At 43.1% G+C, this 19,335-nt stretch overlaps 1 protein-coding gene across 1 annotated transcript in view; it reads left to right on the top strand.

The window, feature by feature from the left end:
* Positions 1 to 18,338, top strand: part of UNC13C (unc-13 homolog C) — a 1,145,854-nt gene extending 1,127,516 nt beyond the window's left edge. The window contains exon 34 of the mRNA XM_069765967.1: positions 16,893 to 18,338. Coding sequence (XP_069622068.1) covers positions 16,893 to 17,175 — 283 coding nt within the window. The 3' untranslated portion in view covers positions 17,176 to 18,338. The remainder of the gene's footprint in view (positions 1 to 16,892) is intronic.
* Positions 18,339 to 19,335: the final 997 nt, after the last annotated feature.

Below are 19,335 nucleotides of genomic sequence, written 5' to 3'. Positions count from 1 at the left end.
ATGTCGGTGACTAGTTGGGGTTGTCGAGGAGTACATAGTGACGTTCCTTTGATGTCAATTTCCTCTTCCCCCTCTTCTGAGATCCTTGAGTTTTTGTCGGATTTCCAGGATGTATTTGATGAGCCCAAGTCCAGTTCCCTTCCTCCACATAGGGACTGTGATTGTGCTATTAACTTGATTCCTGGTTGTAAGTTCCCTAAGGGCCGACTTTTCAATCTGTCTGTGCCAGAGCATGCCGCCATGCGGAGCTATGTTAAGGAATCTTTGGAGAAAGGGCATATTCGGCCCTCTATTCGTCACCATTGGGAGCGGGTTTCTTTTTTGTTGCTAAGAAGGATGGCTCCTTGAGACCCTGTATTGATTATCGTCTTCTTAATAAGATCACGGTCAAATTCCAATACCCCTTGCCTTTGCTTACTGATTTGTTTGCTCAGATTAAGGGGGCTAGTTGGTTTACTAAGATTGACCTCCGAGGGGCATATAATCTTGTTCGTATTAAACAGGGTGACGAATGGAAAACTGCATTTAATACACCCGAAGGCCATTTTGAATACCTTGTGATGCCATTTGGGCTCTCTAATGCTCCATCTGTGTTCCAGTCTTTCATGCATGATATTTTCCGCAATTATCTTGATAAATTCATGGTCGTATATTTGGATGATATTTTGATTTTTTCCGATGATTGGGAGTCTCATGTGAAGCAGGTCAGGATGGTGTTCCAGATCCTTCGTGATAATGCTTTATTTGTGAAGGGGTCTAAGTGCCTATTCGGAGTTCAAAAGGTCTCTTTTTTGGGTTTTATTTTTTCTCCCTCGTCTATAGAAATGGATCCTGTTAAGGTCCAAGCTATTCATGACTGGATCCAACCCACATCTGTGAAGGGCCTTCAAAAATTTTTGGGCTTTGCTAATTTCTATCGCCGTTTCATTGCCAACTTTTCCAGTGTGGTTAAGCCCCTTACTGATTTGACGAAGAAAGGCGCTGATGTGACGAATTGGTCCTCTGAGGCTGTTGAGGCCTTTCAGGAGCTTAAACGCCGATTTACTTCTGCCCCTGTGTTGCGTCAACCGGATGTTTCTCTTCCTTTTCAGGTTGAGGTCGACGCTTCTGAGATTGGGGCAGGGGCCGTTTTGTCTCAGAGGGAGTCTGATGGTTCTTTGATGAAACCGTGTGCTTTTTTTCCAGAAAGTTTTCGCCTGCGGAACGCAATTATGATGTCGGCAATCGGGAGTTGTTGGCTATGAAGTGGGCGTTTGAGGAGTGGCGACATTGGCTTGAGGGAGCTAAACACCGTGTTGTGGTTCTGACCGATCATAAGAATCTGATTTACCTCGAGTCGGCCAAGCGGCTGAATCCTAGACAGGCTCGATGGTCCCTGTTTTTCTCCCGTTTTGATTTTGTGGTCTCGTATCTTCCGGGATCTAAGAATGTTAAGGCTGCAGCAGATTTGGACTCATGTGGTGGACAATTTGACGTTGTCTCAGGAAAGGGCTCAACGTTTTGCTAACCGCCGTCGGCGTGTTGGTCCCCGACTTCGTGTGGGGGATTTGGTTTGGTTGTCTTCTCGTCATGTTCCTATGAAGGTTTCTTCTCCTAAGTTTAAGCCTCGATTTATTGGTCCTTATAAAATTTCTGAAATGATTAATCCGGTGTCTTTTCGTTTGGCTCTTCCAGCCTCTTTTGCCATTCATAATGTTTTCCATAGATCTTTGTTGCGGAGATATGTGGTGCCCGTTGTTCCCTCGGTTGACCCTCCTGCCCCGGTGTTGGTTGAGGGAGAGTTGGAATATGAGGTTGAGAAGATTTTGGATTCTCGTTTTTCGAGGCGGAGGCTTCAGTATCTTGTCAAGTGGAAGGGTTATGGCCAGGAGGATAATTCTTGGGTTGTTGCCTCCGATGTCCATGCCACCGATTTGGTTCGTGCTTTTCACTTGGCTCGTCCTGATCAGCCTGGGGGCTCTGGTGAGAGTTCGGTGACCCCTCCTCAAGGGGGGGGGTATTGTTGTGAATTCTGCTCTTGGGCTCCCTCCGGTGGTTGTAAGTGGCACTTTTGTGAGTTCTGCTCTTGGGCTCCATCTTGTGGTTTCTAGTGGTGTGGCTGCTCCTTGGAGTTAGCTGTCTTCAGCTGCTTCCACTGATCGTCTCTGCTCTGCTATTTATGTCTGCTCTGTCCTTCAGCTGGTGCCACTTGTAAATGGTTCCTGGTTGGATTCACATCTCTTTTGGATTTCCCTGTTATCCTGACCAGTTCAGCTAAGCTAAGTTTTTGCTTGCTCTTTTCTGTTCACAGTTTGTGGACTTATCCGTTCTGTGTTCTCTATGTTTGTCCAGCGTTATCAGTATGAATTAATTCTGTCTTGCTGGAAGCTCTGGGAAGCAGATTTACCCTCCACACCCTTTAGTCAGGTGTGGAGATTTTTAGTAAACTCTGCGTGGATTTTTGTAGAGTTTTAATATGACCGCACAGTATCCTTTCGTGTCCTATCTATCAAGCTAGACTGGCCTCCTGTGCTAAAATCTGATTTCATTTCTGCGTATGTTATTTTCCCCTCCTCTCACCGTCAATATTTGTGGGGGGCTATCTTTCCTTTGGGGATTTTCTCTGAGGCAAGATAGGTTTCCTGTTTCCATCTTTAGGGGAAGTTAGATCTTAGGCTGTGACGAGGTGCCTAGGGAACGACAGGAGCATCCCACGGCTATTTTTAGTTGCGCTGCTAGGTTCACGGTATGCGGTCAGTACAGATACCACCTCCTTCAGAGCTTGTCTCATGTTGTTCCTAAACCACCAGATCATAACACACCCCTTTAATGCTGGGGTCACGCACACACCCCTTTAGTGCTGGGGTCATGCACACACCCCTTTATTGCTCGGGTCATGTACACACCCCTTTAGTGCTGGGGCCACACACACCCCTTTAGTGTTGGGGTCATGCACACACCCCTTTAGTGCTAGGGTTACGCACACATCCCTTTAGGGCTGGGGTCACGCACACACCCCTTTACTGCTGGGGTCACGCACACACCCCTTTACTGCTGGGGTCACGCACACAACCTTTCATTGCTGGGGTCACAGACACACACCCCTTTAGTGCTGGGGTCACACACACACACCCCTTTAGTGCTGGGGTCACTCACACACCCCTTTAGTGCTGGGAACAAACACACACCCCTTCAATGCTGGGGTCACGCACACACCCCTTTAGTGCTGGGGTCACTCACACACCCCTTTAGTGCTGGGGTCACGCACAAACCCCTTTAGTGCTGGGGTCACACACAAACCCCTTTAGTGCTGGGGTCACACATACACACCTTTAGTGCTGGGGTCACGCACACACCCCTTTAGTGCTGGGGTAACGCACACACCCCTTTGGTGCTGGAGTCACAGACACACAACCTTTAAGTGCTGGAGAAAAACACACACCCCTTCAGTGCTGAGGTCAAGCACACACCACTTTAGTGCTGGGGTCAAGCACACACCCCTTTAGAGCTGGGGTCACACACACACCCCTTTAGTGCTGGGGTCTCGCACACACCCCTTTAGTGCTGGGGTCTCGCACACACCCCTTTAGTGCTGGGGTCACGCACACACCCCTTTTTAGTGCTGGGGCCACACACACCCGTTTAGTGTTGGGGTCACGCACACACCCCTTTAGTGCTAGGGTTACGCACACAACTCTTTAGTGCTGGGGTCACGCACACACCCCTTTAGTGCTGGGGTCACGCACACACCCCTTTACTGCTGGGGTCACGCACACACCCCTTCATTGCTGGGGTCACAGACACACAACTTTTAAGTGCTGGGGACAAACACACACCCCTTCAATGCTGGGGTCACGCACACATCCCTTTAGTGCTGGGGTCACGCACAAACCTCTTTAGTGCTTGGGTCACGCACAAACCCCTTTAGTGCTGGGGTCACTCATACACACCTTTAGTGCTGGGGTCACACACACACCCCTTTAGTGCTGGGATCACGCACACACCCCTTTGGTGCTGGAGTTACAGACACACAACCTTTAAGTGCTGGGGAAAAACACACACCCCTTCAGTGCTGGGGTCAAGCACACACCACTTTAGTGCTGGGGTCAAGCACACACCCCTTTAGAGCTGGGGTCACACACACATACCTTTAGTGCTTGGGTTACGCACACACCCCTTTAGTGCTGGGGTCACGCACACACCCCTTTAGTGTTGGGGTGACGCACAAACCCCTTTAGTGCTGGGGTCACGCACACACCCCTTTAGTGCTGGGGACACGCGCACACCCCTTTAGTGCTGGGGTAACACACACACCCCTTTATTGCTGGGGTCACAGACACACAGCCTTTAAGTGCTGGGGAAAAACGCACACCTCTTCAGTGCTGGGGTCACGCACACACCCCTTTAGTGTTGGGGTCGCGCACACACCCCTTTAGTGCTGGGGTCTCACACACACCCCTTTAGTGCTGGGGTCACGCACACACCCCTTTAGTGTTGGGGTTACGCACACACCCCTTTAGTGCTGGGGTCACGCACACACCCCTTTAGTGTTGGGGTGACGCCCAATCCCTTTAGTGCTGGGGTCACGCACACACCCCTTTAGTGCTGGGGTCACGCGCACATCCCTTTAGTGCTGGGGTGACGCACACACCCTTTTAGTGTTGGGGTCACGCACACACCCCTTTAGTGCTGGGGTCACGCACACACCCCTTTAGTGCTGGGGTCACGCACAAACCCCTTTGGTGCTGTGGTCACGCACACCCCTTTAGTGCTGGGGTCACGTGCACACCCCTTTAGTGCTGGTGTCACATATACACCGCTTTAGTGCTATCGTTTGCACACACCCCTTTAGTGTTGGGGTCACACACACCCCTTCAGTGCTGGGGTCAAACACACAGCCCGTTACTGCTGCATTTCACGGGAAGTGTAAATGTGTGCACACACACACGGACACACACAGACACACACACACATGCACGCCCACTTACCTTCCATTCTGGACCCCAAAAATCCTTCTCCCTTGATACTTACAGGTCCTATGATAGTTACTCCACCAATCTCAGAGCAGCCTGGGGAAGGTCAGGAAGAAGAAAAAAATGCAGCAAATAATCATCTGGAGAAATCATGGTGATGATGAGGGCAGCGTCCATACAGCGCACACTGCAGATCTCTTCCTGGCCCTGCTGTGCTGTCTGTGCTGTGCATGATGCTGTGCGGCGAGTCCTCCTCCCTCTCCAATGTGATCTGATCCTCAGCGCTCAGAGACGAGCGACCTACCTGGACTCGTCCTCTTCAAGCTGTGACACAAGATGGCTCAGGAATAGAACTTTGCACATTCTATAGCAATTGTGATGTCATGTGGGGTCTATGATGCCAAGTACTCTGATGTCATGCCCCTAGTGATGTCATCAGAACGGACACTGCTGTTTTATGTATCAAGTTTACAACTTTAATAAATTAATTAACAAAAAAACCAGACTGGAAATAACCTGCAGCCCCATGTTATAATTTGTGACCCCTATTTAAATGAACCTTTATTTTAGTCCATATCACCTACTGCTCTGCGTAAGAGGAAAACATGAGGTTCCATCAGGGCCGGTTTTAGACAAAGAGGGGCCCTGGGCAAAAGTTTAAAGTGGGGCCCCAAATGCTATCGTATTGCACCATCACACAGAAACATTTAGGGTACATTACCTGAGCAGGATGCGGATACAGTTGGCAGAGGGGCCTGGAGCCAGTGCTGACACCGTGGTCCCCATATTCTGGGGACTCATATCGTGCAAGTGGTCTGTGACTATTAGCAGTGCGCAAATGCGTTGCTAGAGTCAGAAAAGATCGGGGGCCCAAGCCCTAAGACAAAAAGTTGCCCCCAACCCCCTCCTAATTTTTATTTATTTTTTTAACAGTGCAAATAACACCATGATAACAGTACAGATAATGTAGTAGATGTCACCTGCAGTCCTATGTAACACCACAGATAACACAGTGATAACTCTGATTAATGATAATGTAGTAGATGTCAACTGCAGTCCTATGTCACACCATAGATAAAAGAGTGATAACTCTTGGATTACAGATAATGTAGATGTCACCTGCAGTCCTATGTCACACCATACATAACAGTGATAACTCTCGGATTACAGATAATGTAGATGTCACCTGCAGTCCTATCTAACACCACAGATAACACAGTGATAACTCTCTGAGTACAGATAATGTAGTAGATGTCACCTGCAGTCCTATGTAACACCACTGATAACACAGTAATAACTCTGAGTATAGATAATGTAGTAGATGTCACCTGCAGTCCTATCTAACACCACAGATAACACAGTGCTAACTCTCTGAGTACAGATAATGTAGTAACATAGTAACATAGTTAGTAAGGCCGAAAAAAGACATTTGTCCATCCAGTTCAGCCTGTATTCCATCATAATAAATCCCCAGATCTACGTCCTTCTACAGAGCCTAATAATTGTATGATACAATATTGTTCTGCTCCAGGAAGACATCCAGGCCTCTCTTGAACCCCTCGACTGAGTTCGCCATCACCACCTCCTCAGGCAAGCAATTCCAGATTATCACTGCCCTAACAGTAAAGAATCCTCTTCTATGTTGGTGGAAAAACCTTCTATCCTCCAGACGCAAAGAATGCCCCCTTGTGCCCGTCACCTTCCTTGGTATAAACAGATCCTCAGCGAGATATTTGTATTGTCCCCTTATATACTTATACATGGTTATTAGATCGCCCCTCAGTCGTCTTTTTTCTAGACTAAATAATCCTAATTTCGCTAATCTATCTGGGTATTGTAGTTCTCCCATCCCCTTTATTAATTTTGTTGCCCTCCTTTGTACTCTCTCTAGTTCCATTATATCCTTCCTGAGCACCGGTGCCCAAAACTGGGCACAGTACTCCATGTGCGGTCTAACTAGGGATTTGTACAGAGGCAGTATAATGCTCTCATCATGTGTATCCAGACCTCTTTTAATGCACCCCATGATCCTGTTTGCCTTGGCAGCTGCTGCCTGGCACTGGCTGCTCCAGGTAAGTTTATCATTAATGAGGATCCCCAAGTCCTTCTCCCTGTCAGATTTACCCAGTGGTTTCCCGTTCAGTGTGTAATGATGATATTGATTCCTTCTTCCCATGTGTATAACCTTACATTTATCATTGTTAAACCTCATCTGCCACCTTTCAGCCCAAGTTTCCAACTTATCCAGATCCATCTGTAGCAGAATACTATCTTCTCTTGTATTAACTGCTTTACATAGTTTTGTATCATCTGCAAATATCGATATTTTACTGTGTAAACCTTCTACCAGATCATTAATGAATATGTTGAATAGAACAGGTCCCAATACCGACCCCTTCGGTACCCCACTGGTCACAGCGACCCAGTTAGAGACTATACCATTTATAACCACCCTCTGCTTTCTATCACTAAGCCAGTTACTAACCCATTTACACAAATTTTCCCCCAGACCAAGCATTCTCATTTTGTGTACCAACCTCTTGTGCGGCACGGTATCAAACGCTTTGGAAAAATCGAGATATACCACGTCCAATGACTCACCGTGGTCCAGCCTATAGCTTACCTCTTCATAAAAACTGATTAGATTGGTTTGACAGGAGCGATTTCTCATAAACCCATGCTGATATGGAGTTAAACAGTTATTCTCATTGAGATAATCCAGAATAACATCCTTCAGAAACCTTCAAATATTTTACCAACAATACAGGTTAGACTTACTGGCCTATAATTTCCAGGTTCACTTTTAGAGCCCTTTTTGAATATTGGCACCACATTTGCTATGCGCCAGTCCTGCGGAACAGACCCCGTCGCATTAGAGTCCCTAAAAATAAGAAATAATGGTTTATCTATTACATTACTTAGTTCTCTTAGTACTCGTGGGTGTATGCCATCCGGACCCGGAGATTTATCTATTTTAATCTTTTTTCGCCGGTTTCGCACCTCTTCTTGGGTTAGATTGGTGACCCTTAATATAGGGTTTTCATTGTTTCTTGGGATTTCACCTAGCATTTCATTTTCCACCGTGAATACCGTGGAGAAGAAGGTGTTTAATATGTTAGCTTTTTCCTCGTCATCTACAACCATACTTTCCTCACAATTTTTTTAAGGGGCCTACATTTTCAGTTTTTATTCTTTTACTATTGATATAGTTGAAGAACAGTTTGGGATTAGTTTTACTCTCCTCAGCAATGTGCTTCTCTGTTTCCTTCTAGTAGATGTCACTTGCAGTCCTATGTAACACCACAGATAACACAGTGATAACTCTGAGTACAGATAATGTAGTAGATGTCACCTGCAGTCCTATGTAACACCCAGGACCCGTTTTAGGCAAAGTAGAGCCCCAGTCAAAATGGTGCGCACTTGTCACAATTTTCACACAGACCGTGTGTACATCTGAAAAACCTACAGACATGTCAGGATTTTTTTTTGCGCAGCACGGACAACATGCGTGCTGCATAGGTGCACACTGATGATATATGATTGACATCTATGTGTCATCAACGTGACATGTACTGGTGCCTGGGAAGTAGCGGCCCAGGCTCCAGCTGATCTCAGCGTGACCAGGCAGCAACGATTTGAGCTGCCTTCAGCAGCCGACGCCTGGGATCAGCTCAAACTGTACTGTTTTTTGTTTTTCCCAGGTGCCAGTAAGTGTCACATGGACACATGGATGACACATGGATGTAACACACGAACACACAAACAGCATACAGGTCAGCAAACGGACACGGACACAGCACAGAAATGGCACGCGCTAGCGATGCGCTACAGGCAGAAATAACATTGCTGTCAATGGGTGCGCTAACGGACCCGTTGCACGGCGTTAATTGTGACATTTTTGCTGTGCAACGATGTCCGTTAGAGTTAACCCATTAACGCAATGGGAACCTAGCCTTAGTAATGTCAAAGTAACCTCACCATAGAAATGGATAGTAATCAATTCAGCCTATTTAATAATGCAGTGTAGTGATGAGCGAGTATACTGGTTACTCGGGTTTCACTGAGCGTGCCCGGGTGGTCTCCGAGTATTTCGGCATGCTCGGAAATTTAGTTATCATCGCCACAGCTGCATGATTTGCAGCTGCTAGACAGGCTGAACACATGTAAGAATTCCCTAACAAACAGGCAACTCCCACATGTATTCAGCCTGTCTAGCAGCTGCAAATCATGCAGCTGCGGCAACAAAAACTAAATCTCCGAGCACATCGAAACGTCAGCTTGGCATGCAAAAAATAAGCCCTCATCCAACCCGAGATCACAAAAAATGGAGACGTTACGGGTCTCGGAAAATGGCACCTTTTTTTTATTAAAAGCAAACTTTGGAATATTTTTTTCACCACTTAGATAAAAAAGAACCTAGACATGTTTGGTGTCTATGAACTCGTAATGACCTGGAGAATCATAATGGCATGCCAGTTTTAGCATTTAGTACATAGTAGACATAGTAAAAAAGCAAAACAAAAAACAAGTGTTGGATTGCACTTTTTTTGCAATTTCACCACACTTGGCATTTTTCCTGTTTTCTGTTACATGACGTGGTAAAACCAATGATATCGTTAAAAAGCTCAACTTGTCCTGCAAAAAATAAGCCCTCACTTGGCCATATTGACGGAAAAATAAAACCGTTATGGCTCTGGAAAGGGGAGCGAAAAATGAAAACGCAAAATCGAAAAACGCTCCAGTCATGAAGGGGTTAAATTACTATAAATGGCTGCTGTATTCTCTGCCTAGGCTTTTATACTGGTTATGATAGTCCCTCCTAATTGGCTGCATTATACCATATGATGTGATAGCTGCAAGGCATTACGGAGAAGCCTGCGAGGCTGCACCTGTGATCATGTCAGTCTTTTGGGGCTGATGCGATCTTCTACAGTGTATAAAATGGAAGCTGGCATTTTTTAGTGATTCGTGCAAGTTTGTCAAATTCACCAAAAACTGCGAGATTCAGAAAATTCTACATGAATTTGATTTGCATACAATCAGTCCCTTTTCACTGTGAATAGATTTGTGTCACATTGCTACAAAGTTTGATCACTGTTTTGTTTTTGAAACTGGGTATGCATGTGTATAGCTAATCTTACAGACAGAACATGTCATCTGGTGTGTAACAATGGAGTACAATCTATATATTGCATTGAGCACAGCATAAGGGTACCGTCACACTATACGATTTACCTACGATCACGACCAGTGATATGACCTGGCCGTGATCGTAGGTAAATCGTAGTGTGGTCGCTGGGGAGCTGTCACACAGACAGCTCTCCAGCGACCAACGATGCCGAGGTTCCCGGGTAACCAGGGTAAACATCGGGTTACTAAGCGCAGGACCGCGCTTAGTAACCCGATGTTTACCCTGGTTACCAGCGTAAAAAAAACCAAACAGCACATACTTACATTCCGGTGTCCGTCAGGTCCCTTGCCGTCTGCTTCCCGCACTCACTGACTGCCTGCCGTAAAGTGAAAGTGAAAGCACAGCACAGCGGTGACGTCACCGCTGTGCTCTGCTTTCACTTTACGGCCGGCAGTCACTGAGTGTGGGAAGCAGACGGCAAGGGACCTGACGGACACCAGAATGTAAGTATGTGCTGTTTGTTTTTTTTTAGTTTTACGCTTGTAACCAGGGTAAACATCGGGTTACTAAGCGCGGCCCTGCGCTTAGTAACCCGATGTTTACCCTGGTTACAAGCGAACGCATCGCTAGATCGCATCGCTAGATCGGTGTCACACACACCGATCTAGCGATGCCTGCGGGAGATCCAGCGACGAAAGAAAGTTCTAAACGATCTGCTATGACGTACGATTCTCAGCAGGATCCCTGATCGCTGCTGCGTGTCAGACACAGCGATATCGTAACGATATCGCTGGAACGTCACGAATCGTACCGTCGTAGCGATCGAAATGGCAGTGTGTGACGGTACCCTAAGTCCAGAACGCCAGCAGATCTTAGTACTCGGCATACTATTAAACCAGACCCTTATTACTGTAGAGTTTATGAGGAGCATGTGGTTATCCCGATGGAAATGCCTACAGGCAGCCTGGATGCAGCATTATGAGAATAGCTGCTGATGTCTATCATATGTCTGTGGTAGATACATGACAAGGCTAAGACTGTTTACTGGTGATTTATTATGTGGTTCTTCACTTATTTAATGCTGGTGGTAATACAAAAATGTTTCTTAACTATTGTGAATATCCAATGCATATGGATTGCTAAAAGTGCTCAAAAGTATGCCAGAACTGTGTGTAAAAATGTACAGTGCCTAAATGATCTATATTTGTAAAAAACGATAGCATATGAAAGCAAATAGATAGCACTGTGCTAAAATAAAAGCATATAGGTTAAAGGGTAGGCAAAAGAATGGCATATCTTGGTGTATGTATCTCCATTAACTTTATTATAAAAATAAAATCTAAAAAAGTCTTGTACTTTTACCTATGATAAAAAAAATACAATGAAATTGGGTCACAGATATGTTTAAAAAAAATGTAAGGCATAAGACTTACATGCACATTATATTACAATGTGGAATTAGAAAGGTCAAAGGAAAAGGAGAGTGAATATGTGCTCTTACAAATATCTAAGTAGTTAGTAGGTTGGTAGGACAAAAATTGTCATAATGTCCCGTATTTTTTGGATTATAAAATGCACCTTTCTGCTCCAAATTTGGGAGGAAAATGAGGATGAGCTTACTGGGGGGCCATCGGCAGAGGAGCAGAGTCACAGAAGGCAGGGTCGCTGTTCAGGAGGCCAGCGGCGGCAGGAGCAGGATGATGCTGCGGTGCCTGTGATCACCAAAGGTGTCGATACTGATGAGTGGAGTCTAGGATATTGTTGTGGTGGGCTTTGGAAAAATTGGCTCTGGAGGCAGAGCATGTGCAGATTGATATCTCGTATCCCGAGATTTCAATATGCACATACACCACTGGGGGCAATTTTCCAGAAGCCCACTGCTGGGATATCATAGGGAAAATGGACTCCACTCACCATCTCCGACACCTTTTGTGATCCCAGGCGCTACAGCGTCTCCCTGCTTCTGCCAATGCTGGCCTCCTGAAGCAGCGACCCTGCCTCCTATGACCCCGCTCCACTGCATCCATCCCCCTGGTAAGCTATCATTAAAAGAGAATAGAAGATGCACCATCTTTTTATTTTAAACATTTTTTTTCCTATTTTGCACCCCAAAATGTGGGGTGCGTCTTATGGCCTGATGTGTCTTGTAATCTAAAACATACAGTATATATGTGCATAAACTTGTGTGCATGTAAATGCTGGACCGTAATGCAAATTAGACCAATCAGCAAAGAAACACAAAAACCAAACAGCGAAGCAGGAATACTACAAAAATCTGTTAACGTGATGAAAAGATATATACCGTAATGTATTAATCAAACAAATGGTGTGCAGTGCATTTACAACAAGATAAAAAAAGGAGGCGAACATCTTAATATAATAACAGTGGTGCAAAGGACTCATAAAGATGATGGTTCAAATGTATAACTATGGAGAATCAGGAGGAATCGGCTGTAGTTGTATAAAAAATAGCATATTATGAAATAGTAATTGTATATAATCAGCATAGAAATATAGCCTACAATGTGTTGTGACAAGAGCGCGAGTCTATATCTGTTAAATACACAAAGTCAGCTAAGTGAATAGTATAGAAGTCAATGGTAAAAAACAGGTTGTGGAGTAGACTAGAATAAAAGGTCAAGACATAAGTCTACAAACCAGGTAAAGTATGACACTTTATAGACATGGAGGTACCGAGTGCAAAGCCACAAAGGTCGGTCAACTGACATGTAAAATACATAACAGGCAGAAAATGTATCATATTATCAACAAAAAGACCCTTACTCAAGGTATCAAATGAGAGGGTAAACGAGTACCGTATGTTTAACCATGAAAAGTTTTTTTTTATTACTAAAGCACTGTTTTTTTTAAAGTATATGACAATAATATCAGACAAAGTAACACTACCAAGGAAAAAGCAGGACATGTGTGGGGTAATAATATGAGGGTATGGCCACATAGCAAGAAATTCAATTCCATAAAATAATGAAAAATAATCTGATAACAGCATAAAGGTAAAGTGCAAATGCATATGAAAAAATCATATCAAAGCAAGTAATCTGTCATGCACGCAGACTCTTAATGGCAGCATAAAGGCAAGTGCAAATACAAGTATAGACAAAAGAGTCTATTGTAAGCTATAAAATCTCCGTAGCAGCAAGGTGCAATCTCATGTGAGGTGGAGATTAGTGGTGCAGTACAATGCTTAAAGTTAAAGTGCCTGCTGTGAAAAATAGAAATGAGTCATGTAATAGTATGGGCTGATAGCTACATAGTTTGAAGAGTGAGAAGACCCCGACCTGCCGCCCCTACGCGCGGTTTGCCAAATCTTCGTCAGGAGGCGCTATGGAGATCTTATAGCTTACAATAGACTCTTTTGTCTATACTTGTATTTGCACTTGCCTTTATGCTGCCATTAAGAGTCTGCGTGCATGACAGATTACTTGCTTTTATATGATTTTTTCATATGCATTTGCACTTTATCTTTATGCTGTCATCAGATTATTTTTCATTATTTTATGGAATTGAATTTCTTGCTATTTGGCTATACCCTCATATTATTACCCCACACATGTCCTGCTCTTTCCTTGGTAGTGTTACTTTGTCTGATATTTTTGTCATATACAGTACAGACCAAAAGTTTGGACACACCTTCTTATTTAAAGATTTTTCTGTATTTTCATGACTATGAAAATTGTACATTCACGCTGAAGGTATCAAAACTATGAATTAACACATGTGGAATTATGTACTTAACAAAAAAGTGTGAAACAACTGAAATTATGTTTTATATTCTAGGTTCTTCAAAGTAGCCAACTTTTGCTTTGATGACTGCTTTGCACACTCTTGGCATTCTCTTGATGAGCTTCAAGAGTTAGTCACCGGGAATGGTCTTCCAACAATCTTGAAGGAGTTTCCAAAGATGCTTAGCACTTGTTGGCACTTTTGCCTTCACCGCAAACCATCTCGATTAAGTTTAGGTCTGGTGACTGTTGAGGCCAGGTCATCTGGTGTAGCACCCCATCACTCTCCTTCTTGGTCAAATAGCCCTTACACAGCCTGGAGGTGTGTTTGGGGTCATTGTCCTGTTGAAAAATAAATGATAGTCCAACTAAATGCAAACCGGATGGAATAGCATACAGCTGCAAGATGCTGTGGTAGCCAAACAGGTTCAGTATGCATTCAATTTAGATTAAATCCTCAACAGTGTCACCAGCAAAGCACCCCCACACCATCACACCTCCTCCTCCTTTCTCCACAGTGGGAACCAGGCATGTCGAGTCCATCCGTTCACCTTTTCTGCGTCGCACAAAGACACGGTGGTTGGAACCAAAGATCTAATATTTGGACTCATCAGACCAAAGCACAGATTTCCACTGGTCTAAAGTCCATTCCTTGTGTTCTTTAGCCCAAACAAGTCTCTTCTGCTTGTTGCCTGTCCTTAGCAGTGGTTTCCTAGCAGCTATTTCACCATGAAGGCCTGCTGCACAAAGTCTCCTCTTAACAGTTGTTATAGAGATGTGTCTGCTGCTAGAACTCTGTGTGGCATTGACCTGGTCTCTAATCTGAGCTGCTGTTAACATACGATTTCTGAGGCTGGTGACTCGGATAAACTTATCCTCAGAAGCAGAGGTGACTCTTGGTCTTCCTTTCCTGGGGTGGTCCTCATGTGAGCCAGTTTCTTTGTAGTGCTTGATGATTTTTGCCACTGCACTTGGGGACACTTTCAAAGTATTCCCAATTTTTCAGACTGACTGACCTTCATTTCTTAAAGTAATGATGGCCACTCGTTTTCCTTTACTTAGCTGTTTTTTTCTTGCCATAATACAAATTCTAACAGTCTATTCAGTAGGACTATCAGCTGTGTATCCACCAGACTTCTGCACAACACAACTGATGGTACCAACCCATTTATAAGGCAAGAAATCCCACTTATTAAACCTGACAGGGCACACCTGTGAAGTGAAAACCATTCCTGGTAACTACCTCTTGAGGCTCATCAAGGGAATGCCAAGAGTGTGCAAAGCAGTCATCAAAGCAAAAGGTGGCTACTTTGAAGAACCTTGAATATAAGACATAATTTCAGTTGTTTCACACTTTTTTAAGTTTATAATTCCACATGTGTTAATTCATAGTTTTGATGCCTTCAGTGTGAATGTACAATTTTCATAGTCAAGAAAATACAGAAAAATCTTTAAATGAGAAGGTGTGTCCAAACTTTTGGTCTGTACTGAACTTTAAAAAATAAGTGCTTTAATAATAAAAAAAAACTTTTTATGGTTAAACATACTCGTTTACCCTCTCATTTTATACCTTGAGTATGTGTCTTTTTGGTGATAATATTATAATTGGAGTTATAACCTATATTTAATATTGTGATATCCTTTTGTTGGAAACCTTGTGCTTAAGAAAATGTATCAAGCAGGCATGATACATACATTAGTTACAGCAGAGACCACTTAGAGATAAACCCACCCAGACGTGCGTTTTGGCATTGCCCTTATAAGGGGGATAATTATGACATATACACTATACAATATGTTACAATCTACAGATCATTATTGTATTGGCCTGAAATATGTTGCCATGTGGGCACACACTGGACCTACATGTGTCTCCTATTTCATAGAGGAATACATAGGATTTGTCTTACAGAATCCATGAGAATAAAGTGAAGCCATATCTAATCACACATCATATTACAAAGCTATTTTGCCCTGGTCCTATAGCTTCTTACTTGGATGGATTTTATAGAGGTAGTATACAGGGTGGGCCATTTATATGGATACACCTAAATAAAATGGGAATGGTTGGCTATATCAACTTCCTGTTGTGGCACTTTAGTATATGGGAGGGGCAAACTTTTCAAGATGGGTGGTGACCATGGCTGCCATTTTAAAGTCGTCCATTTTGGATCCAACTTTATTTTTTTCAATGGGAAGAGGGTCATGTGACAACTCAAACTTATTGAGAATTTCACAAGAAAAACAATGGTGCGCTTGGTTTGAACATAACTTTATTCTTTCATGAGTTATTTACAAGTTTCTCTTTGTGTACAGCCATTGACATGCTGCAGAGGTTAACACGTGACGAGCGGATAGAAATTGTGTTGATGTCTGGTGAACGCAGTACCCGGGTCATTGCAGCAGATTTCAATGCAAGACACCCTACGCAAGAAAACGGTCACCATTACCATGTTATTTAGGTGTATCCATATAAATGGCCCACCCAAAAAACTTTGCCTCATCACTGAACATAATGATCTGAACAAACTGAGGGTCCTGTTCCAATTTTTGTTTTGCCCATTCTACAAATTCAGCGCTCCGATCTAGGTCACCAATCATTCCCCTTTCATTTGTGTGTTTCCATATAAATGGCCCACCCTATACTTGGCACATGGATCACCTTGTAATTTGGAGCCATTAGGGACACTTTGTTGAAATCTACATGATATGAGTACATAAAAAAGTGTGTGAATGAGTCCTTTCTCAGGTATGGAGCAATGTATTAACAATATCTCTGAATGTGGGAGTCGGTGCTATAGATAATCTAGCAGATTAAGCACATTTCATTTCTAAATAATACATTTGATTGTTATGAATAGCAAAAATTCCATGTGATTAAAAAAGTAGAACCGACTGCAAGGCAAAGAGGTGGCAGGAGGCAAGGATAATTTATTACTGAAGATGGAATTGTTAATAAAGAATGTATTCATATTTTTATGAACAAGTCCAGTCAGTTATTAATCCAGTTGAGTCAGAATTAAAATGCACATTTTGTACCTCATTCATTTCCTTTTTTTTCTCTAGCATTCTAAGCAATGAGGAAAGCCCAGCGGCCTATGAACTTCACCTGTGTGTGAAGGATTACTGCTTCGCCAGGGAAGATCGCATTATCGGAATGACAGTTATCCAGCTGAAGGGCATCGTGGACAAAGGGAACTGTTCGTCCTGGTATCCACTGACAAAAAGCATTTACATGGATGAAACTGGCCTGACAATCCTGCGAATACTTTCTCACCGCTCCAATGACGAAGTTGCCAAGGAGTTTGTGAAACTGAAATCAGACACCCGGTCTCTGGAGGAGATCTAGAATGTTCCGCAGTACGGGAGATCCCATCCAACAGAAATACTCGAATTACAAACACAAAGCATTGATACGGTGTTGTTATTTGATAGTGTATGCATGTGCAAATAAGTGGGAATGTTTATTCAATATGTTTCAATGTTTGCTAGTACACCAGTACTATATTTGCAAGGTGTGTTGAAGAAAACGTGTACCTTCTTTTTCTATGAATGACATTGGGCAAGGACTAGTTCCCATAAAGTGCCAAAATCTAACACTTAGAACTGAAACAAGCTCATGGTATTTTTGGTAACCATTGTTTTCCTACCCGGTTATGATCTATTGGTTAATGACTTGTATTTGTTATATAAATGTGCGTCTCTGTGCGGTCCATTATTCCCAATGATTTGCTGACGTATTACTCATAATGTTGCTTTTTTATTTTATTTTTGGCATATCGACCTATTGTATGTTGCTGAATGGTTTGTAATTTTATAACTCCATTCCTGAATAGAGATGTTACTTTTCATATAATAAAGGATGGGGCTATTTTATGCATCTTCTACACAAACCTTCTGGTATATCACTGTGAGGACAAACTGTACAAAGCTCGCTTCTAGAACTCAATACTCTCTACCCTTATACAGTCATTTCTGTGTACTCCAGTTCTTTAATGGATTTCTCTACATAGTAGTAATAGTGATAAACACAGCATACTCTGGAGAAGAAAAGACTTTCTGTACATTTGTATAAATATTTTGGGACTCTGTGATACGTCATTCCTTGTGTTTCGCTCACATCATCAGCTCAGCTTCTTGTCACTTGGAATATTTTCCTTAAAACTTGCAGTATTTTTGTATGGTGCAAAAGGAATGGTGAAATTCCATGAAGTCCATCTTTCATTTACCAAGAGTGTATGTGCTTGAAACATTGTACTGAATACCAAGGAAATTAATATGAACAGTTTGCAGCTGGGTGTTGTCTGGACCATTAAAGAGAAAGGCCTTGTCGCAGGCAGGGAAATAGTTGAATTGTATATTTAGCTGCAAATTCAGTCAAGTGTCTCTTTTTAAAACAAAATTCTACAGTTTGTACTTATGCAACATAAAATGTACTGCACTGACGCAAAAGTCATGTCATGTAAATATATTTAGTGAGATATTGTAAAATAAAATATGAAGAAACTCGCAGTTTTATGTTTTAAATGATGTACTTCATAATGAATAAGTATAAATTTACGGCAATCTAACATATGTAGTCACTGCTGCCTATAAAACACGCTCTGGAAAACCTGTCACTAGTAGGCAGGTCTTGTTATGTATGGGCTAAGCCACTTGGTAACTAACTTCTTATTGCTGTGGGGAAAATACGGTAAAGCAGGGTACTTGTGTTACATGGATACTTGCTGAAAAGAGATCATTATTTGTAATTTTCGTAATACCATTAAAATCATCTAATGATTACAGTCTACTGGATGCTAAGCAGAGTGGAGTCTGTTGAAGCTGGTGAGTGACCTGCCAAAATGTGAGCTGTAGCTGGGAAAGATAAGCAATAGTATTTCACTGAATGGAGACTGCACAGGCCAGCTAGGAAAGCTGAGCAGTTTGTACATTGGAGCTGCAGAATAAAGTATGGAAGCTGCAGACTGTTCAGTGTGAACTTTGCCTGGAGTTGAATACCTCTGTTTGGTGCTGGAAGCTTCTGGAGCTCAGGCTGAAGAGACTGGTAGGACTATACCTTTTTGGTGTATAAAGTTTGCTATACTGACATATACTGTATGTGCCTGCTGAGTAAACTGTTAATTTGCTGTTATAACTTTGTGCCCAGAAGAGGCTGTTGGGATAGAAGGAATAAAACCACATATGTTTGGACCAAACTACATTGCTTGTGTGAACTCTACAGCCACTAGTCCCTACAGTATGTGGTACACATTAAAGTAACATAAATAAATTGCAAAATCTAGGGTTTTCCAGCAGGAATAGACTATTTTCTGTTGACAAAATCTTTATCCGTTGCTTCATAGCCCAGTTTTGATGATCCTTGCCCAATGTACGTGTAGGTTCTTTCAGCAATAGACATGGATATGGCTAATCTGCAGCTGTGTAGCTCCACATTCAACAAACTGCAATCCACTGTGTGCTTCTCAGTTGAGAAAAAACTGAAATAATGTGTTTGCATAACTATTAA

The sequence above is a fragment of the Ranitomeya imitator genome, chromosome 4 (genome assembly GCF_032444005.1).
Source record: "Ranitomeya imitator isolate aRanImi1 chromosome 4, aRanImi1.pri, whole genome shotgun sequence".
NCBI classification, from domain to species: domain Eukaryota; kingdom Metazoa; phylum Chordata; class Amphibia; order Anura; family Dendrobatidae; genus Ranitomeya; species Ranitomeya imitator.
Note: the sequence above shows the minus strand (reverse complement) of the source record. Positions and strands in the feature narration are given on the sequence as shown.